The sequence below is a fragment of the Coregonus clupeaformis genome, chromosome 5 (genome assembly GCF_020615455.1).
Source record: "Coregonus clupeaformis isolate EN_2021a chromosome 5, ASM2061545v1, whole genome shotgun sequence".
In the NCBI taxonomy this organism is placed as follows: Eukaryota; Metazoa; Chordata; class Actinopteri; order Salmoniformes; family Salmonidae; genus Coregonus; species Coregonus clupeaformis.
Genome location: NC_059196.1, coordinates 27,852,450 through 27,875,445, shown reverse-complemented (window position 1 = coordinate 27,875,445; position 22,996 = coordinate 27,852,450). Strand labels below are relative to the sequence as shown.

The following is a 22,996-nucleotide window of genomic DNA, read 5'->3' as shown; positions in this document are numbered from 1 at the left end:
CAACATACCTTGTTGATAGGCAATACAATGAATTGAAAATAATTGATTATTTAAATAAAAAGTTCCACAAACTGGCATCAGGGGGAGACAGAGTACATGTTTATATTAATTGTCACTCAGCACAGTAAAATTCACTTAAAAATCAAAGAAGTTTGAAATCTCTTTGTGGACAAAATCAATTCTTACTCTCAGCAGAAATACAAGTTTTACAAATCTAATCTTTCTGTACAGTTCATTTGAACAAAAATGCATGCTTTACAACAAAGTAACATTGCCTCTGAAATGCATTTAACAACTGAAAACACACACACGCACGCACGCACACCCACGCACACCCACTTGTCTTGGGTGAATGAGCACACACCAGAAAAGCAACGCAATGCACCTTGGAAATAACTTTGACAGACTAAAGGCACCGTTTTAGAGCAGGGCAGAGGTCTCCCTCTCTCTCTACCATCCAATGAGCCTCCAGTTTCCATCACAACTCCTCTGCCAGTCTCTCTCCTCTATTCTATTCTATCAGTCAGCCATCAATACTTTAATTTGTTTCATCCTTAGTCCTTCAGCAGCAGCTTCACAAGACCCTCTCTCGCTCTCCCTCCCTCCGTGTCCATTAGATTAGGATCTCCACTAAGTCTGTGCTTGGTAGGTTTGGGGGCTGGGTTCTAGTCTTATCTATGGAAACAGAGAGAACAGTTAGCTGAAGACATAGTTATATGTAGAATATCAGATCCAAAGTTAGAATGAAGTTGCTTAACTAGGGTCAGTTTTACATTACATTTTACATTTGGAGAGGGCTCACTGTTCCTTGATTGTTCAGTTTTAGCTGTCACTCACCTGTCCTCTGGGTCCTGGCCAATCCCAGCCAGGCTCTGCTGGGGAGGGGAAGGATTTTGAGGGTCTCTGAACCTTTGTCAGTCTGAGTGCTGCTGTCTCTACTGCCTGTCTTAGAATGGGAGGACAGGAGAGGAGTGGAGGGGAGGGAGGAGGAGAGGGGGAGGGTGGAGGAGAGGGGGAGGGTGGAGGAGAAAGGGAGGGTGGAGGATAGGGAAAGCGTTGAGGAAGAGGAGTAAGGAAGAGTGGAGGAGGAATGAGAAGGTGTAGTGGAGTAGGGGATGGTGGATGAGAAAGCAAGATTGGAAGGGAGGGAGAGAGCAGAAGGAGGGAGAGAGGAGGTGGTTGATAAAGAGGAAGGTGGGGAAGAGAGGAGGGGGAGGGATGGGAGGAGGTTTCTCTCTTTCCTCTCGTCTGTCTGAGAAGCTTGTCGTGGGTGCAGTCCTGTTGCTAAGGAGATGGAGGGGGTGGAGCGGGCAGGGCGGAGGGCGCTGAGGTCATGGCGAGAGTTCCGCTGCTGTAAAACCTTTATCAACGCATCCTTCTCTATCAGTTGGGCATACAGGTTCCTTATCCTGTACACAAACACAGAAAACAGAACCTTGATCCTATTGACTAAAAAACAGAGTGAACCAATACATTTTACATTTTAGTCATTTAGCAGACGCTCTTATCCAGAGCGACTTACAGTTAGTGAGTGCATACATTTTTAATCCCTAGTTAAATAATTCAACAATTAAGACGCCTTTTAGACAAGATCAGCCACTTTGATTGTGTGTGTGTATATATATATATATATATATATATATATATATATATATATATGTGTGTGTGTGTGTGTATACCTGTGCTCCATGTCATTGCAGCGTCTGGTAGCCTGCTGTACACCATCCTCCTGCCACAGTGTGCAGCCCGCCATCTCACTGTAGCTACCACTGCGAGAGTGTACCACCAGAGTGTCCCTACACACACACACACACACAGCCTTGTTAACGTTAACCTGTTTAAAGGTCTTACTCACGTCGGCTACGGAGAGCGAGATCACACAGTCGTCCGGAACAACCGGTAGAAGGCATTTAGCTTGTCTGGTAGGCTCACGTCACTGGGCAGCTCGCGGCTAGGTTTCCCTTTGTAACACATGATAGTTTACAAGCCCTGCCACATCTTACAAACATCAGAGCCGGCATAGTAGGATTCGATCTTAGTCCTGTATTGACGCTTTGCCTGTTTGATGGCTCATCGGAAGTCGTAGCGGGATTTCTTATAAGCGTCTGGATTAGTGTCCCTCTCCTTGAAAGCGGCAGCTCTAGCCTTTAGCTCAGTGCGGATGTTGCCTGTAATCCATGGCTTCTGGTTGGGGTATGTACGTACGGTCACAGTGGGGACAACGTTGTCGATGCACTTATTAATGAAGCCTGTGACTGATGTGGTAAACTCCTCAATGCCATCAGATGAATCCTGGAACATATTCCAGTCTGTGCTAGCGAAAGTCCTGTAGTTTAGCATCCGCTTCATCAGACCACTTCCATATTGAGCGCGTCACTGGTACTTCCTGTTTGAGTTTTTGCTTAAGCAGGAATCAGGAGGATAGAGTTATGGTCAAATCTGCCAAAGGGAGGGCGAGTTAGCTATGTACAGTATGCCTTGTATGCATTTCTGTGTTTGGAGTAAAGGTGAGCTAGAGTTTTGTCACCTTTAGTTGCACAGGTGACATGCTGGTAATAATGAGGTAAGACGGATTTCAGTTTCCCTGCATTAAAATCACTGGCCATAAGAAGCGCTGCCACTGGGTGTGCATTTTCCTGTTTGCTTACGGCCCTATACAGCTCATTGAGTGCAGTCTTAGTGCCAGCATCGGTTTGTGGTGGTAAATAGACAGCTACGAAAAATATAGATGAAAACTCTCTTGGTAAATAGTATGGTCTGCAGCTTATCATGAGGTATTCTAACTCAGGCGAGCAGAACCTCCAGACTTCCTTACCATTAGAGATTGCGCACCAGCAGTTGTTAACAAAGAGACACACCCCTCCCCACTAATCTTACCCCGAGGCTGCCGACCGGTCTTGACAACGCATGGAAAAGCCAGCGAGATGTATATTACCCATGTCCTTGTTCTGCCACCACTCCGAGAAGCATATCACAGGATAGTCTCGAACGGAGCTCATCCAGTTTGTTCTGTAGTGACTGTACGTTCACCAACAGAACGGAGGGTCGAGGAAGTTTATTAGCTTCGCCAACGTACTCAGGACGCCGGCTCATCTGCCTCTTTTGTGCCATCGCTTCCTCTTTTGAATCCCGGGAAGTAGGGCCTGGTCCGGAGTAAGCAGCACATCCAGAGCTGCCGACTCGTTGAAATATAAATTGTCGTCCAAATCGAGGTTAGTGAGTGCTGTTCTGATCTCCAGAAGCTGTTTTCAGTCATAGGAAATGATGGTGAAGACATTATGTACAAAAACAATTAAGATCAGCGTAAAAATAACAACACAAAATAGCCCGTAGAAAACGGATGCTATCCACTGCAGCACCATCTCTACCTTCTCTACCTATGTGTATGAGTGACCTGTTGGTGTGTGTGTATACCTCTGTGCGTTGGCTGTAGCAGTAGTCTCCATGTTAAAGTGTCTCATGGCGTTCTCCTGCAGGTACTTCTGTTCCCAGCGGGTAGAGTCAGCCTCTAGAGCCAGCACCCTCTCCTCCCTCTGCCTCAGCAGCTCCCTCAGAGCAGGGGCACTGCCCTCCCCTACACCCCCACACACACCTGGTGCAGAGGTCCCACACACACCCACACACACTCTCTGAGGGGAGGAGAGAGAGGCGGAAGAAGAAGAAAGAGACAGATGGAGAAAATAAAATACGGTTTTAGCCAATCCAGACCCGCTTTTATGCATTAACAAATAGCATATGACCTGTTATGACATTATGACACAGTTGTGTGTGGTACCTGTTGCGTGCGCAGTGTGTGTAGCTCTCTCTCCAGCCGTGTGCGCAGGCGTCTCTCCAGCTGCTCTCTCTTCTCACAAGTCGTCTGCAACTGCACCACAGCATGCTGCAACCCTTCCACACGCGCCGCGTACACACACTTCACACGCAGCTACACACACACACACACACAGACCAGGGAGGAGTGGACACAGATACAGTATGTTGGTTTGATCTGTATGTGTATATGGTGTGTGAATAAGTGTCTGAGTGTGTGATGTAATGTGATGTGATGTAATGTGATGTGATATAATGTGTGTGATGTGATATAATGTGATGTCATGTAATGTCATGTGATGTCCTGTAATGTCATGTGATGTCCTGTAATGTAATGTGATGTAATGTAATGTCCTGTAATGTAATGTCCTGTAATGTAATGTCCTGTGATGTAATGTGATGTAATGTAATGTCCTGTAATGTAATGTCCTGTGATGTAATGTCCTGTAATGTAATGTCCTGTGATGTAATGTAATGTAATGTGATGTGATGTATACCTCCTCCTCTAGGTGTAGAGCTCTCTGCTGGGCGCTGCTCAGAGCTGACTCCAGTCTCTCTGCCCTCTGCTGCTGCTCCTCCACCTCCTCCTCCAAACGCTCTTTCTCTATCAGTCCATCTCCTGAGAGACAGAGAGAGACAGTGAGAGACAAAGAGAGAGAGACAGAGAGAGACAGTGAGAGACAAAGAGAGAGAGACAGAGAGAGAGAGACAGAGACAGAGAGAGACAAAGAGAGAGACAGAGAGAGACAGAGAGACAGAGAGAGACAGTGAGACAGAGAGAGAGAGACAGAGAGACAGTGAGAGACAGAGAGAGAGAGAGACAGAGAGAGAGAGACAGAGAGACAGAGAGAGACAGAGAGAGAGAGACAGAGAGAGAGAGACAGAGACAGAGAGAGACAAAGAGAGAGACAGAGAGAGGGAAAGGGGGAAGAAAAGAGAGAAGAGAAAAAAGGCTCAAATCAGACTTGCTAACTAACCCTTTAAAGTTAGAATTAGAGAACCCAGTACTCCTCATGACTGGAATGTTCAGAGGCAGCAACATGGCGTCCAGCTCTAAAGTTGGCCAAACTCTAGGTAGGGGTGGACGTGTGTTGGGTGGGGGAGGGAGGGAGGGAGGGATAAGGGGGGTAGTGGAATCTGCTGAGGCAGCATTCCCAGCACAGACCAGATCATTCCCCTTTGTCTCTGGGATAACATGTCACACACACATGCAGGAGGAGGGGAGAGACGCAGGTGTGTGTGAAGGGAAGAGGGGAGGAGGTGGGGTGCAGAGTATTTGGGTAGTTTCTGTGTGTGTGGGGGATGGGGCTGACACTTTGAAAGAGCACCTGTCCTAAAACTGCTATAAGAGATCTTGCCTTTCCCTCCCTTTGCCTGTCTCTACCGGTCTCCCCCTCTCTATCTCTCCCTCCCCACTCTATCCCTCGTTCCTGGTGTCACATACCAGACAGCACAGTGAAATAAAACAAACACTTCCACTCCTCTCTCATGGTTCCCTTTTGTACTTTAACTATTTGCACATTGTTACAACACTGTATACAGACATAATATGACATTTGAAATGTCTTTATTCTTTTGGAACTTTTGTGAGGTGTAATGTTTACCGTAAAAAAAGAAGAAGTTTATTTCACTTTTGTTTATTATCTATTTCACTTGCTTTGGCAATGTAAACATATGTTTCCCATGCCAATAAAGCCCTTTGAATTGAATTGAATTGAGAGAGAGAGAGCGAGAGATAGAATGGGAGAGAAAGAGAGAGAGAGGGGGAGTGGGAGAGAGAGGGAGGGAGAGGGAGAGAGAGGGAGTGGACGAGAGAGGGAGAGAGAGTGGGAGAGAAAGAGAGAGAGGGGGATTGGGAGAGAGAGGGAGTGGACGAGAGAGAGAGAGAGAGAGAGAGAGAGAGAGAGAGAGAGAGAGAGAGAGAGAGAGAGAGAGAGAGAGAGAGAGAGAGAGAAAGAAAGAGGGGGAATGGGAGAGAGAGGGAGTGGACGAGAGAGGGAGAGAGAGAGATATGTAGTGGGAGAGAAAGACAAAGAGAGAGAGAGAGAGAGAGAGAGAGAGAGAGAGAGAGAGAGAGAGAGAGAGTACAAGAGAGGGAGAGAGATATAGTGGGAGAGAAAGACATAGAGAGAGAGAGAGAGAGAGAGAGAGAGAGAGAGAGAGAGAGAGAGAGAGAGAGAGAGAGAGAGAGAGAGAGAGAGAGAGAGAGAGAGAGAGAGAGAGAGAGAGAGAGAGAGAGAGAGAGAGAGAGAGTGAGAGTGGGAGTGGGAGAACGTGAGAAAGGTGGTGGTCAGGAGGAGAAAGTTCTCTCTGTTCGGGTTTCTAGGCCAAACGAGGTCACTGTCTGTATTCACACTGACTCTCTAATAAAAGTGTGTGTGTGTGTGTGTGTGTGTGAGCGTCCGTGCGTGCATGGGTGTGTGTGTCATGTGTGGCTAAAAGGAAATGGGATAATTGTATGTGTGCTGAATTTAGCCTGGGAAGAGAGGGAGTGGTGGAGAAAAAGGAGGAGAGGAAAGAAGATAGGAAAACCTAAATGCTGGGTGTGTCCATATTCCCGCTCACAAACACTCATCAACATCACAAACACACAAGTACAGACACACACACTTACTAAGCTCAGCAGCATGTCCATCCTCCTCTCCTTCTGGCTCACGGCACGCTAGCTGTTGATTGGCAGTCTCTAGGCAATCTGAGACAGACATTACATAGACATAACATAGTCATACAGACATGACATAGTCACGCACAGACATGACATAGTCATAGAGACATGACATAGTCATACAGACATGACATAGTCACGCACAGACATGACATAGTCACACAGACATGACATAGTCATAGAGACATGACATAGTCATACAGACATGACATAGTCATGCACAGACATGACATAGTCACACAGACATGACATAGTCACACAGACATGACATAGTCACGCACAGACATGACATAGTCATAGAGACATGACATAGTCATAGAGACATGACATAGTCACACATACATAACATAGTCACACAGACATGACATAGTCATACAGACATGACATAGTCATAGAGACATAACAGTCATACAGAGACATAACAGTCATACAGAGACATAACAGTCATACAGAGACATAACAGTCATACAACATGTTCAACTCCTCTTTCTTCTATTAACACAACTTATTGGTCGAAATGACCCAAATCCCAAACATACAGTCTGCTAAATGATGTAAATGTAAATGTAATACAGCTAAGAAAAAGGTGGAAAAAAGGGTGACGGCACTTATAGTACCCAATTATTAATTTTATTTTCAACATCCTTTTACAAGTCCTCCTGTCCTACCTCTCAGGTCTCTGTTGAAGACTGTCAGGCGTCTAATCTCCCCCTCCAGTTTGCACCTCATGGTTCGGTCCAGCCCCTCCCTCTTTGACGAGCTCTTCATCAGCCAATCATACTCTTCAGAGATCTTCTGGAGCTCCTCCTCTAACTGCAGCACAAGGAAGAGTAGTTCGTATAAATTACTGAAATAGGGTCGGGGGGTTATTAAACCCTGGTTTAAGGCCCAATTAAGCAGTTTTTATATCAATATCAAATAATTTCTGGGTAAAAATTAGGTACCTTACTGTAATAATTTTCCATTAAAATTGACAAAAATAGCTTTTAAGCAAAACCATTTCTCAAGCAAGAATCTTGACTATCTGGGAGTGGTCTAAATTGGGAGTGGAAAACTGAACAGTAGCTGTTATTGGCAGAAAGGTTTGGAACTCTCTTTGTTATTGATCTATTAATCAATTTACCACATGGTGATGTCACCATGGAAAGACGAAACTGCTGATTACAAGGTCCTGTGTAGATTGTATTTTATTATAATAATAATAATAATAATAATAATAATAATAATATGCCATTTAGCAGACGCTTTTATCCAAAGCAACTTACAGTCATGCGTGCATACATTTTTGTGTACGGGTGGTCCCGGGGATCGAACCCACTACCTTGGCGTTACAAGCGCCGTGCTCTACCAGCTGAGCTACAGAGGACCACCCTTTTCAACCAGAAACTATCAGGAAATAACACTGATCAAATTTGTTCACCATTTTACAGTGTTAGTTTCATCAGCTGTTGTACAATATGATATAAAACACACAAAAAACAGAATTTTGAATGCAATGGGCCTTAAAGGTTATGGGGTTATAGTGAGCACACACACACAAACTCCCTCGTACCCAGTGCAGTTTGGAGGCCTTCTCTCTGTGTGTCAGCAGCTCCTGTCTCAGAGTCTGGTTCTCCTCACACAGCAGCTGGACCATCTGCTGCACCTTGGCTGCCATGACTACCTCTGCACCGGAGGGGCCTGGGGTAGGTTGTTGAGGCTGGGCTTGGAGCTGAGAGACAAGGGTAGAAGTCTGGGGCTGGATCTTGGGGAGAAGGGTGGAGGTGTGGGTCTGTGAAAATAGGATCTGGGAGGGTGTGGGACTGTGGTGGTACTGGACTGAGGGACCCCCTAGGGTCCCGGGGTGGTGCCGCCTGCTCTGGTACTCAGGTGGGGGGTTGCTATCAGCTCTGGTTGGCTGGGCTGTGGACCAGTCCATTATTGTGGAAGAGGGGGGGTCGATGAAGAGAGGGCCTAGCTCAGAGGGAGAGGAGGGGGGCTGGGGTTTCCCTGAGGGGGAGCAGGGGGGCGACTGGGGGGGCTTGAAGGGATACTCTGGCGGGGGTCCGCGGGGGTCTCCTGATCCTGTGAGTGGGGTTAGGTTTAGGGGTGCAGGGTAACAGGGGGAGGGGTTGTTAGAGGGAGGGTTACTAGTTCCATTGGTCTCAATGCTGAGTTGGAGGATCCTCTGGCTGAGGGAGTACACATGACCCTGCTTCAGTTCCCTCAGAGCAGAGACTCCAATGGCCGCTCCACCCCAGATAGACAAACCCTCAGCCTCATCCCCATCACAGATAAAGCCTTGCTGAGGGCCCAGGGGTGGGCTGGGGCTGGGGCTGGAGAAAGGAGAGGGGTCAGTGTTGGTGTCAGGGCTAGAGGTCTCAGAGCGGCTGTCGGGAGCTAAGCTGGTCCAGGCTGAGGGCTGTCTGTCTGGGGTGTGAGAGGGGCCAGGTAGGCTCTCCTGGTCCTCCAGTGTGTAATAGAGCTGGTCCTGGTGGTGGCGTTGTCCCTGGGTCTGGGCCTTGGCCTGCTCGTAGCTCGGCAGCTCCTCTAAGCTGGGCTGGAGGGAGGGTTGGGGGGGCTGGGGGGGTCCATGTTTCTCCAGGGAGCTACCGTCAGCCTGCTGCTCCTGCCCCTGAGGCTCCTGCCGAGCCCAGCGCAGCTCGGGGAACTGGGGGTGAGCTAGTGGGGGGTGAGGGAAGGTAAGGGGGTAAGGTGGTAGTTGGCTGTCTGAGGTGGGGGGGCCGCTACAGTCTGTACTGCTGGGCGGTGGGGAGGCCACCTGGGAGGGCTGCATGGGGTTCAGGTTGTCACTCTGAGGCCCTCCTCCTCCTCCTCCGCCTCCCCTGTAGCTGGTTTGTTCTTGTATGGTGTTTGAGAGAAGACTCCTGCCCTCCTCCTCCTCTCCTTGCATGGCGCTCACACAGGGGTGGGACACAAACGCCAAGGCTGCATCACCTAGGAAATAGCAGGGGTCAGAGGTCAATGTCAGGTGAATAATGCCTAAGGCCTAGCTTAACCCCCCTAACTGCTAGTGTACCTGGTTCCCTGGCAGGTGTGGAGGTGGGATGGGTGGGGTGGGTGGACAGTAACAGTGGATGGGTGGTCATTGAGGGGGGGTCATTGTTGATGGTGAAGGGGACTGTCTCTGGGGGGCACAAAACCACATCCTCCAGTGCAAAGGCTCCTGGGAAACTATGGTACAAAGAGAGACCTGAAAAAGAAACAAAAATAAAATAGTTGTTTTTACTTATAAGTTATAATAGGTTAGGGACCAGGACCTCCTAATTCTCAGGAGGCAACACTGTCTGGTCATCTGCTGTCCTCAGCATTGCCACCCTGGTGTTTCCCTCCAGTACCTCTCAAAGCAAACAGAGACACAACCACCTGTCCAACTACTGCCTGTCCATCCATCCACCCACACACACACACACACACACACACACACACACACACACACACACACACACACACACACACACACACACACACACACACACACACACACACACACAGTAAAATGTGGAAGATGTCCAGAGAATCTTGTAACTATATACATAGCAAGCTTGCTGTTGTAGCCTACTGGACAACTGACACATTAACAGGGTTTCCCAAACTCGGTCCTGGGCCCCCGGGTTCACGTTTTGTTTTTTTGCCCTAGCACTACACAGCTGATTCAAATAATCAAAGCTTGATGATGAGTTGGTTTTTTGAATCATCTGTGTAGTGCTAGGGCAAAAGACAAAACCTGAACCCAGGGGGGGCCCAGGACCGAGTTTGGGAAACCCTGCACTAACAGACCGAAATAGACAACTGACACACTAAAGGACCGAAATAGACAACTGAACTGACACATTATGGAACGAAATAGAACCGGAGATTAATTCCTGCACTATGTAGGCAGCTATAATCGCGACCCAAGCCGCTATGCACTTTGAAGACAAACACCCAAAAGTTATTTAGGCTAGTCTACAGTTAACTTCCCGAGAACCGGTCAGAGACGGCCCTGCAAAATTTAAGACAGTATGTGCGTAGCGCGTGGATCGAAGTGACCAAAACATCACATGCTGAAAGAAAGCTGACCTCACGCACTTCTTTCCCTTATACAGGCAGAAACGTTTACCTCGGTCCTAAATGATCGGTCTTGTTGAGATACTTCTCTCCGCGCGCTAATGGCGCAACCGGTCTTGAGGCTGACTGCACCGGCTTTCAGAAAAGCAGATTCGGGCAGAAGCGCAAATAGCAGTGGGTCAGCGACCACAGCGGTAGCGCGAGCATAATCAGCCCCGGCCCGTTCGTTCTGGAATGAGCGGAATGCCAGTGCAAGCCCTGCAGCTCAGGGGGGCATGCCGGGGTCCTAGCGCCCGCGAGTTAATAACCGGGGGTCTTCTTCTTACATTTGACATTTTAGTCATTTAGCAGACGCTCTTATCCAGAGCGATTTACAGTTAGTGAGTGCATACATTTTCTTCTTCTTCTTCTTCTGTTGTTTTTTATATGGCGGTTGGCATTCTTCTTCTTTAAGGTTTTATGGCAGGCTAAACCAAATGGTGTATAGCTGCTACCGACTGTATTGAAACAAAAAATATTCCATGGGGGGGGACCCGAAATCATACAAAAATAAAAAAAAATGTATCAAAAAACATCACACTCCTTCAGTCACAGTTGAAATCATATCCCTAAACAGGCTCAGGATTCCTTGTAATACCTCTGCTTTAAAATCCTTGAGTCCCAAAAAACACTCAGACGTACTCACAATGTTGCCTATTTTCTCAGATTTCCTCTCTGTTTGCGCTGTGCAGTTGATAACCAATGCAATAAATGCTACAAAGTCCACCTTTCTTAACATGCAACATGTCAGAATCTCTCTGTAGACAAGGAATATTCTCTGGTGTCTCTACTCCTACTACCATTATTTCTTCAACTTCACTCCTTTCTTTCACTCTTCTCACTGCCTCCAGATAGGAGACATGCTGGACAGCCATTATGTGGGTCAGTCGGTGTGCACCAACCACTTGATCCAATTCTTCACGTATATATCCTTTGCATTTACTTCTATCACCACCACAGAGATAACACCCTTGATAGGCACCCGGCTTCGAAGATCCACACACAACACATTCCAATCCGACATCTTTTTGATGCGCAGAGCACGCTCCTTCCTGTACCATAGATACACACATTCCAATCCGACATCTTTTTGAGGCCCAGAGCATCCTCCTTCCTGTTCCATTGATACACACATTCCAATCCGACATCTTTTTGAGGCGCAGAGCACGCTCCTTCCTGTTTCATAGATACACACATTCCAATCTGACATCATTTTGAGGCGCAGAGCACGCTCCTTCCTGTTTCATAGATAAACACACATTCCAATCCGACATCTTTTTGAGGCGCAGAGCACGCTCCTTCGTGTTTCCCCACAGTGACCGTACGTACATACCCCAACCGGATTACAGGCAACATCCGTACTGAGCTAAAGGGTAGAGCTGCCGCTTTCAAGGAGCGGGACTCTAACCCGGACGCTTATAAGAAATCCCGCTATGCCCTCCGACGAACCATCAAACAGGCAAAGAGTCAATACAGGACTAAGATTGAATCGTACTACACCGGCTCTGATGCTCGTCGGATGTGGCAGGGCAACACTGAAGCATGCATGAGAGCACCAGCTGTTCCGGATGACTATGTGATCACGCTCTTCGTAGCAGATGTGAGTAAGACTTTAAAGCAGGTCAACATTTACAAGGCCGCAGGGCCAGACGGATTACCAGGACGTGTACTCCGAGCATGTGCTGACCAACTGGCAAGTGTCTTCAATGACATTTTCAACATGTCCCTGACTGAATCTGTAATACCAACATGTTTCAAGCAGACCACCATAGTCCCCGTGCCCAAGGACACTAAGATAACCTGCCTAAATGACTACCAACCCGTAGCACTGACGTCTGTAGCCATGAAGTGCTTTGAAAGGCTGGTCATGGCTCACATCAACACCATTATCCCAGAAACCCTAGACCCACTCCAATTTGCATACCGCCCCAACAGATCCACAGATGATGCAATCTCTATTGCACTCCACACTGCCCTTTCCCACCTGGACAAGAGGAACACCTACGTGAGAATGCTATTCATTGACAACAGCTCAGCGTTCAACACCATAGTGCCCTCAAAGCTCATCACTACAGTGAGGGAAAAAAGTATTTGATCCCCTGCTTTTTTTGTACGTTTGCCCACTGACAAAGACATGATCAGTCTATAATTTTAATGGTAGGTTTATTTGAACAGTGAGAGACAGAATAACAACAAACAAATCCAGAAAAATGCATGTCAAAAATGTTATAAATTGATTTGCATTTTAATGAGGGAAATAAGTATTTGACCCCTCTGCAAAACATGACTTAGTACTTGGTGGCAAAACCCTTGTTGGCAATCACAGAGGTCAGACGTTTCTTGTAGTTGGCCACCAGGTTTGCACACATCTCAGGAGGGATTTTGTCCCACTCCTCTTTGCAGATCTTCTCCAAGTCATTAAGGTTTCAAGGCTGACGTTTGGCAACTCAAACCTTCAGCTCCCTCCACAGATTTTCAATGGGATTAAGGTCTGGAGACTGGCTAGGCCACTCCAGGACCTTAATGTGCTTCTTCTTGAGCCACTCCTTTGTTGCCTTGGCCGTGTGTTTTGGGTAATTGTCATGCTGGAATACCCATCCACGACCCATTTTCAATGCCCTGGCTGAGGGAAGGAGGTTCTCACCCAAGATTTGACGGTACATGGCCCCGTCCATCGTCCCTTTGATGCAGTAAAGTTGTCCTGTCCCCTTAGCAGAAAAACACCCCTAAAGCATAATGTTTCCACCTCCATGTTTGACGGTGGAGATGGTGTTCTTGGGGTCATAGGTAGCATTCCTCCTCCTCCAAACACGGCGAGTTGAGTTGATGCCAAAGAGCTCAATTTTGGTCTCATCTGACCACAACACTTTCACCCAGTTCTCCTCTGAATCATTCAGATGTTCATTGGCAAACTTCAGACGGGCATGTATATGTGCTTTCTTGAGCAGGGGGACCTTGCGAGCGCTGCAGGATTTCAGTCCTTCACGGCGTAGTGTATTACCAATTGTTTTCTTGGTGACTATGGTCCCAGCTGCCTTGAGATCATTGACAAGATCCTCCCTTGTAATTCTGGGCTGATTCCTCACCGTTCTCATGATCATTGCAACTCCACGAGGTGAGATCTTGCATGGAGCCCCAGGCCGAGGGAGATTGACAGTTATTTTGTGTTTCTTCCATTTGCGAATAATCGCACCAACTGTTGTCACCTTCTCACCAAGCTGCTTGGCGATGGTCATGCAGACCATTCCAGCCTTGCGTAGGTCTACAATTTTGTCCCTGACATCCTTGGAGAGCTCTTTGGTCTTGGCCATGGTGGAGAGTTTGGAATCTGATTGATTGATTGCTTCTGTGGACAGGTGTCTTTTATACAGGTAACAAACTGAGATTAGGAGCACTCCCTTTAAGAGTGTGCTCCTAATCTCAGCTCATTACCTGTATAAAAGACACCTGGGAGCCAGAAATCTTTCTGATTAAGAGGGGGTCAAATACTTATTTCCCTCATTAAAATGCAAATCAATTTATAACATTTTTGACATGCGTTTTTCTGGATTTTTTTGTTGTTATTCTGTCTCTCACTGTTCAAATAAACCTACCATTAAAATTATAGACTGATCATGTCTTTGTCAGTGGGTAAATGTACAAAATCAGCAGGGGATCAAATACTTTTTTCCCACACTGTAAGCTAAGGATCCTGGGACTAAACACCTCCCTCTGCAACTGGATCCTGGACTTCCTGACGGGCCGCCCCCAGGTGGTAAGGGTAGGTAACAACACATCTGCCAACACAACCCACAACCCTGCCGTTGCAAGCGCAATGCCCTCTCTCTTTCTGTCTCCCTCTCTCTATTCAATCTCTCCTCCCCCTCCAGATCTCTCCATCTTCGAGGCTGCCCTCCTCGCTGCCCCCCCTCCCTCTGTATGACCAGCCCCCCTGCAGCCCCTACACCACCCCAGACACCCCTCCCTCGATCACCCTCTGTCAACGGGGAACACAAGCCGCCTCCCACAACGCACAAGGAACCCACTCACTGTAAGAGAGCGACCCATTCTGGGTTTTTAGTTTACACATGTAAGAAAGAGTAACATGACAGTTACATTCAGTAGGTAAGACTGTAAAAAGAGATCATCAGCGTAATTTCCATTCTCTCTCTCTCTCTGTCTGTCTGTCTGTCTGGCTGTGGCTGTGGCTCTGTCTCTCTGTGGCTGTCTGTGGCTCTGTCTCTCTGTGTCTGTGTCTGTCTCTCTGTCTGGCTCTCTGTCTGTGTCTGGCTCTGTCTGTGTCTGTCTGTCTGTCTCTCTGTCTCTCTGTCTCTCAGTCTCTCTGTCTCTGTCTCTCTGTCTCTGTCTCTGTCTCTGTGTCTCTCTCTCTCTCTCTCTCTCTCTCTCTCTCTCTCTCTCTCTCTCTCTCTCTCTCTCTCTCTCTCTCTGACTGAGCACGCCCCCATTCTCATCGACGAGGCTGTAGTGGAACAGGTTGAGAGCTTCAAGTTCCTTGGTGTCCACATCACCAACGAACTATCATGGTCCAAACACACCAAGACAGTCGTGAAGAGGGCACGACAAAGCCTATTCCCCCTCAGGAGACTGAAAAGATTTGGCATGGGTCCTCAGATCCTCAAAACGTTCTACAGCTGCACCATCGAGAGCATCCTGACTGGTTGCATCACCACCTGGTATGGCAACTGCTTGGCCTCCGACCGCAAGGGGTAGTGTGTACGGTCCACGGGGGGTCAGTATGAAAAGAAAAAAAAATTATGCACTCACTAACTGTAAGTCGCTCTGGATAAGAGCATCTGCTAAATGACTAAAATGTAAAATGTACATCACTGGGGCAAAGCTTCCTGCCATCCAGGACCTCTATACCAGGCGGTGTCAGAGGAAGGACCTCAAAATTGTCAAAGACTCCAGCCACCCTAGTCATAGACTGTTCTCTCTGCTACCGCACTGCAAGCGGTACCGGAGCGCCAAGTCTAGGTCCAAAAGGCTTCTCAACAGCTTCTACCCCCAAGCCATAAGACTCCTGAACAGCTAATCATGGCTACCCATACTATTTGCACTGCCCCCCCACCCCCACCCCATCTTTTTACGCTGCTGCTACTCTGTTAATTATTTATGCATAGTCACTTTAACTCTTCCCACATGTACATGTTACCTCAACTACCTCAACTAGCCGGTGCCCCCGCACATTGACTCTGCACTGGTACCCCCCTGTATATAGCCTCCCTACTGTTATTTTATTTGACTTCTGCTCTTTTTTTCTCAACACTTTTTTGTTGTTGTTGTTTTATTTTACTTTTTTATTAAAAAATAAATGCATTGTTGGTTAAGGGCTGTAAGTAAGCATTTCACGGTAATGTCTACACCTGTTGTATTCGGCGCATGTGGCAAATAAAATTTGATTTGATTTGATTCACACACATTCCAATCCGACATCATTTTGAGGCGCAGCGCACGCTCCTTCCTGTTCCATAGATACACACATTCCAATCCGACATCTTTTTGAGGCGCAGCGCACGCTCCTTCCTGTTCCATAGATACACACATTCCAATCCGACATCTTTTTGAGGCTCAGAGCATGCTCCTTCCTGTTCCATAGATACACACATAAAAAAGCCCACTTCTCATTACTCTCATCGACGCCACCTCATCCAACGCATCCACCATGTTTATAGAGACTTCAAATGGATCTCCCAGGTAACAACATCGATCCAAAACCCTTACTACAAAAAAAGACTCAGAACTAGGCTTGGATTTACTCGATTCCACAACCACTTTACTTCACTTATTTCCTTTGGTATTCGCCTCTGTAATCCAATTCCTCTCAGTCTCATCTCTACTCTACGCCATCTGATTCAAACAGAACATCCGCTTCCGTCATTTTCCTCCCTGGGCCCTCTCACCAATACCAATCGGAAAGGCTCTAGCCAGGGATCATAGTAAAGGGTTCCAATGATGTTAGGTTTAGGTTCAAGTGTAAAACTTATGCTGATTTATGGATGGAAAGAGAGCTCTACCTAACTCTGTCTCACCTGGTGTTTTGTTGCAGGCCTAGGTCATATTTTTCAGAGCCTATTTTTCTCACACACACACACATGCTTGTTTTTCTAACCTCGTAGAAAAACAAAACCACACACACACACACACCCAGGGAGAGAAGGGGGGGTTAAGTGTAGACTACCTCCGTCGGGCTCGGGCTCGTGCTCCTGAGACACTCCAATGTGATCCAGCCATTGAGCCACATCTTCTGGAATCCAGTCCTCACCAGACTCCAGACCAGCTTTCCCCCTTGGTGCAGAATCCAGTCCAGCATTTCTTTCAGACCCTGACTCCATGCCTGCTTTTGATCCTGGTCAGACAGAAGCTCTGGTTAGGGTGTGTGTGTGGTTAGGTTTATTCCTGCATGTGAGAACTTGCTTGGTACTCAACTACAGTCTGTAAACACCTACTTTTTGTGTGTGTGTGTGTGTGTGTGTGTGTGTGTGTGTGTGTGTGTGTGTGTGTGTGTGTGTGTGTGTGTGTGTGTGCGTGCGTGCGTGCGTGCGTGCGTGCGTGCGTGCGTGCGTGTAATCTGAAAAACATTCCCTACAGCAACAAGACACCATGTGTGAGAGATCTGTAGATTTAGATATCTCCATCCCTATTTCCCTTTATCTCTCACACACTTTCCCCTTGCTTATTCACACTACAGACTAGAGCAGAGGAGAGAATCAACCACAGATCACTCTCACAGTACCTACTCTTTATCCTCCTCTCGCTCTCGCTCTCTCTCTCTCTCTCTGTCCCTTCCTCGCCCTCTGTCTCCCTCTGCCCCCCCACCCCACCCTTTAATGGAGATTGTCCTACCTGAGTGTTGCCCGTGGATAATGTCTGATGAGGAAGATGATGGTGAGAGTCAGCGATGAGTGTGTGCTTTGGGGCATCTAAATGGCGTCTGAATCCACCAAACCCCACAGTCACACAGACATGCCAACTCTGCCCAGACCTGCCTCAACACACACACACATAGGGGCGTCCTTGGAATGAGGGAGGGAGAGAAAGAGGCAAGGGAGCGATAGAGGTGGGAGAGAGAGGAAGAAGAGAGGAAGAATTAAATAACCAAGTAGAGAGAGAGAGAGAGAGAGAGAGAAAGAAAGAAAGAAAGAAAGAAAGAAAGAAAGAAAGAAAGAAAGAAAGAAAGAAAGAAAGAAAGAAAGAAAGAAAGAAAGAAAGAAAGAAAGAAAGAAAGAAAGAAAGAAAGAAAGAAAGAAAGAAAGAGAAACGAGAGAAGGAAAGATTAATCTCTCCTACATTCTGCCTCTTCGTCTGTGTTTAGAGACATTCTGTCTGTTCTGTTATCTGTCCACTGAGGGCAAGGACACACACACACATGCACACACACACACTAGCGGTTAGCACATTGGGCCAGTAAACAGAAGGTCACTAGTTCGAATCCCTATCCAAAAAGGTGAATAATCTGTCAATGTGCCCTTGAGCAAGACACTTTACCCTAATTGCTACAGGGTTGTCACTGATAAGCAGACCCTGGCCATGACCCCACTCTCCGAGGCTGTCTCAGGGAGAGTGGGATATGCAAAAAACACATTTCCAATACATACTTGTACATGTGTGAAATAGGACAAATATAAGCACCCACCAAATTATTATTATTATTACACACACTGCGCTCTCACTGCCCTCTAGTGAGTAGTTAGTATGTTCCTACTTTTCTGGGACTGGGTGAAGTCTGACATCATTCTATCCTAATCGCTCATTATTTCCTAATCTCTCATGTCTCTAAAATAAAACCTCTATGCCGCTATAAAAGCATATAGCCTACCGAGGCCTATAATTACAAATGACCTACGCCGCTCACTGCAAATCGAGCGCATCTAACTTTGTTTTTCTGGAGTAGATCGTCTTCTTTAGGGATTTGTCATTTTTTCTTCGTCAGACATGGTATGGCTACTTGCGGAGGCTTCATGTAAATAAAACTACATTTGCCCCCCCGAAAACCACGTGTAGGTATGGCGAGAAAGAGAGCGCGGTTGTTTGAAATGGATTGATTGATATTGATAAAGAAGAACATCAAGACGAAGCAGCTGCTTTACAAGTGGGATGCACTGTTGAGCGCTACATCCCGAGAGGTTCATGCTGATTGTATGGAGATTGTGACTGCCGGTTAAATGGCGTCCCTTGGCAAGGCAAGAACAAGATTTATGTCCGGAGAAGTGCAGTATTATCATAAGGAGACATATACTTGGAATGGTAGGTGTGGTGAAGTTCTCGGAGCCCGATGCTTGCACCGAGGGTCAGGATAAAGATGAATCTGTGACAGTAGGAGTGACGTTTTTGGAAAAAGTGGACCCTTGCCTTTTGGCTTAACCATTTGTGGTTTCAGGGTGGGTGAAGACAGAGCTGGGTGCTGTGTGTGGGAAATTATTCTCTTATATTTTAGATGTGCTGTTAGCTTAGAAAGAATACATTAATGATTAAACATAATAGGTTTGTACTGTACTGATATAACTTGTTTAACCTAACAAGCTGTGATTAATGTGAGGAACTGTTAGGGAGTAGGGTGAGATAAGGCTTGTGTCTCACATACACACACACTGCCTCTTTGTTAGACCGCTCAAGGACATGTGTTCTGCTACAAACTGTGTCTATGGGTGCTGACTCTCTGGACAAGCTGCAGATAACAACTTATGCCTGGCAACAGTGAAGTGCCAAGGGGCTGGGACTAGCCTGTGCGCCAACGATAGGCTGAGTAAGTCTAAACCACGCTCAGTCTCTACTCTGATAGGCCAGCAGGGAGCGGGAACTATCTCTGTCAGAGTATTTAAAGAAGAACTTATAACAATGGGACAGTTCTCTGACTGCCCTGTGTGGTTTTTCAGTGGACCCGTATATACGAACATCATATTTACCATTGAAGTGTTTTGCATTAATTAAAATACTAGTCTATTTTAGAAGACGTATATTGACCTCTTTTTGTTCCAATACCAGATTTGAATTGACGCAACTTAACAATTGGTGACCCCGACGTGATCTGGTAAAGGGACTTCGCTGGATATCGTCCGGCCCATTGGACATCTCTGTCATTGGACGGTGTGTTTCACAAAGAGTCCGGACTACTAAAAACAGGTAAGCAGACACCTATTGTTATATAACTAAAGTTCTGCACATTGGCTTTATCCAAATTAATTTTGTGAAACACCTGTCTGATGTAAGTGAACTAAATTATGAATTATTATACGAATTATTATGAGTAGATAAGCACCATATTGTGACATGCAAATCTGTAGTGAATGTGATGTTAAACCATGGTACCATAGAGTATTGTTCTACCGGCAAGGTCCGTAACTGCGGGGGTACGGCTAGGATCGGGGAAAATACTGAAATCCCCAGGCTAGGACCACCAGGGGTGGGAACTGTGGGATATAGGGAATTATTGGATTAAAAGTGTTGCGCTACTGGCAAGGATCGTAACTACGAGGGTACGGCTAGGATCAGAGGGACACTTACAATTTTAGATAGTGTTGCGCTATCGGCAAGGTCTGTAACTAGTACGGCTAGGATCGTAGGAGCACTTCAAAGTACACTATAGTGTTGCGCTTCGGCAGGGAGTTGTACTTGGGGGTACGGCCCAGATCGGAGGAGCACTTTAAAGTATAGGGTGTCGTATGCATTAGAGTGCGAATGATCCCTGTGTAATAAAAGAGTGAATGCGGGTTATTAAAATTAATAAACCTGTATACCTTGATAGAAAACTAATTAGGAGTTAAAGAAGTCTGTGGTTGCTTAAACCATATAACCCGTTAATAACAATTGGGAATATAAAGGTAAAAATAATGAATAACTAGTATGACTAAACTGAAACGTTTGAACTGATATAATTGAACTGTAAAGTTTGATGTTTGACATAGCATAATACTGGTTTTAAATAATTAGACTGAAATAATTTGGTTTATCGTTGAAATATAAATATCCACCGACTTTAACTAATTAGGTGGGAATAATTTGATTTAAATAATTAAATAACGGACGAATATTACAAATTAAAACGAAAAACAGACAAAACCTGTTCCGACTGGACACAGGAGGGAGAACCGCGAGGGGAGGGGCTAGAGACAGGGAGAGTATGGCTTTTGGAGAGTCAGGAAAGACTAAGAAGTGATTTGTGTCGATTAAGAATTGGCTAAAAACACCACGAAGCGATTATTTGAGAGGTACCTATACATTTCTAACGATATATACGTATGAACTTGCTCACCCGAACGTAGACGTACGTAATGGGTGAGAAAGTAGAGAATATGAGTTTAAGGTTGTACCGTTGTTTGATCATGTGATGGGGTTTGATGGGTGATCGGACCATGACTGGTGTGGTTATGGAAGTAATGTATAATATAGTAGAGAGCCAATAGGGGGCTCCATTGAACTATTATGTTTTGTTGGGTATTTCGGTGGCATGGGGTGGGGTCTGTGTGTATGAGTGAATTCGATGGCTGGTATGAGTGGTGACCGGATACTACTGAGTATTTGGTTTGTTGATGTTGAATGGAAGATTTGTAGCGTGGTTGGGGTTAAATAGAAAGACTCACTTATTCAATAGGGAATGGGTAAAGGGAGAGAGTTTTTTGTGTTGCTGAATGAGGTGAGAGCTAGTGCGATTTTCATTTGGTGACGTCACTTGCTCTATGAACTGGAAGTATTTACTTTGAAAGCATCGTGGAATGTGTGGGGTGACTGGCAATGTATGTAGAGGGTCCCGGGTTCGAACACAGGTAGGGACAGTGGGTAAAGCTTTCGCATTGGGACTATAGACCTAGATTACTACGTGGATTGAGAAATGTGAAAGGTTGAATTAGATAGCTTAAGTAGAAGTATTCTAGAAAGGTCTATGAAAATATGTTACAAGGTCCCCGCGCCTTCCCCGTTGTGTAGGAAGGAGCAAGGGGAGGGGTGAGAGACAGTACATAGTTCAAAAGTGATAGAGATATGAATTAAATGTGTGCTGGTAAATTATAGCCAGTATTTGATTTATTAATTAGGGCCTAATCAGAGAGAACAGTTAAAGAAATTGAATAGCGAACTGAAATGGCGATAGAGCTGTGAAAATTGAGTTGAGGACAAAGGAGAATAATTTATGGCTCTGGTTAGCGAAAGAAAAAAAAGTAGAGACAGTCAAGCGAGTTAGATTGAGCTGTAAGATTTCAAGTGGAGGTCTGAATACTTGACTGAAAGGCAGTGCTTTGATAAATTCTAATTGTTATTACTTTATTCGATAGGTTGCTTAACACCAGTGGTGTATGCAAATAGTTGGTGAATTCTAGAACGATAATTTATTTTCGTTACGGGGACCAGGGGATGCAAGTAGCTTTAGCTATTATGCTGAGGGAATAGCATCAACCCATAGTGGGTTCTAGATTTGTTAAATAAAAAAACTTATATTTTAAACTAAAGTAATGCAATAGGCTACAATTATAACATTATCAGAAAAAGGTACAATTTAATGTGAAATAGTTATTACAATTATTATTAATAGTTATTACAGTTATTATCATTGATCCAGTAATGATAGAAGGATAGTAGAGGAAAGGCAAGGGATTACATCTCATTTAGGGAAAGAGGAAGAGTATGAAGATATATTAGGGAGAAAATACCATTAACTGAGGAATATAAAACATTTAGCTGAAAAAGACAACAGGAATAATTTACCTTACACCCTAATATAGACATTAGACCACACCAGAAGTAGAGATGGCAGGATCACCAGTAGCAATCATGAAGAGAAGGTTCCCAGAAAATAGTGAAGATATTGGTAATATCTCTAACAAATGAGAAAAACTAAATGGTCAAAGGAGGGAACATTTGATGTAACCGTGATTGGCTAAAAAATGAAATATTACATTTACAGGGGGGACAGGAACAATAGAAGGGGAGACAGATTTTCCTAGGGGGTTGATCAAATAATTGATAATGGATCATTTGAGATGAGATCACATGTAGCAGATTTAGGGTAATCAATTAAATAATAATTGTATACTCGAGGAATTTTGAGTGGTTTTATGGATTAGTTATGAGGAATTAGATTGATACAAACAATTATTGATGGGTTAGGACTGGGTATATCTGTATCATGTTTTGTGTGTACTACCATCTTTAGATTACTGATGGTAATTGAAGGTTAACAAAAATTATAACCAGGAGAAAGAGAATTAGCTTATCTCATTGGAATGTTGCCCAGGGCTAGGGGGAGCAATAGTGAAGTTAGGCAGTATTTAAGTGGGGCCTGGCTATTTGTGTTTGTTGTTTTTCAAATTGGGTTTTTCAAACAAAAAACAACACACCTAGTATGATGTTTATAAAGCCTTGTTGTTTCAATTTTGAGGGGTTTTCAGCAGGTCAAGGGTGATAGGTCTTGGAGGAGCACGCACAGTGAATTTTATAGAGTTT

General features: G+C 45.6%; 1 protein-coding gene across 2 annotated transcripts; it reads right to left on the bottom strand.

The window, feature by feature from the left end:
- Positions 1 to 77: 77 nt before the first annotated feature.
- Positions 78 to 17,531, bottom strand: amotl1 (angiomotin like 1). 2 transcript variants are annotated; one of them, XM_041876655.2, is made up of 12 exons: positions 17,408 to 17,531; positions 16,743 to 16,910; positions 9,495 to 9,668; positions 8,028 to 9,412; positions 7,144 to 7,288; positions 6,425 to 6,502; positions 4,308 to 4,429; positions 3,776 to 3,925; positions 3,415 to 3,629; positions 1,680 to 1,796; positions 838 to 1,409; positions 78 to 675 (listed from the first exon to the last, which is right to left on the bottom strand). In XM_041876655.2, the coding sequence occupies exons 2-12, from the start codon at positions 16,894 to 16,896 to the stop codon at positions 614 to 616; spliced, it is 3,174 nt and encodes a 1,057-aa protein (XP_041732589.1). In that variant the 5' UTR covers positions 16,897 to 16,910; positions 17,408 to 17,531; the 3' UTR covers positions 78 to 613. The 2 variants fall into 2 exon arrangements, with proteins under 2 accessions (XP_041732589.1, XP_041732594.1); XM_041876660.2 differs by lacking the exons at positions 16,743 to 16,910; positions 17,408 to 17,531 and adding an exon at positions 10,578 to 10,746.
- Between the last annotated feature and the right edge of the window lie 5,465 nt (positions 17,532 to 22,996).

Excerpts from the sequence above, each read along its gene's own strand:
- amotl1 (XM_041876655.2), bottom strand. The coding sequence starts at position 16,896 with ATGGAGTCAGGGTCTGAAAGAAATGCTGGACTGGATTCTGCACCAAGG. Across the intron at positions 6,503-7,143 it reads CTTCAACAGAGACCTGAGAG|ATTGCCTAGAGACTGCCAAT; the intron begins GTAGGACAGGAG and ends TGTCTGTCTCAG. Across the intron at positions 3,630-3,775 it reads ACACACTGCGCACGCAACAG|AGAGTGTGTGTGGGTGTGTG; the intron begins GTACCACACACA and ends TCCTCCCCTCAG.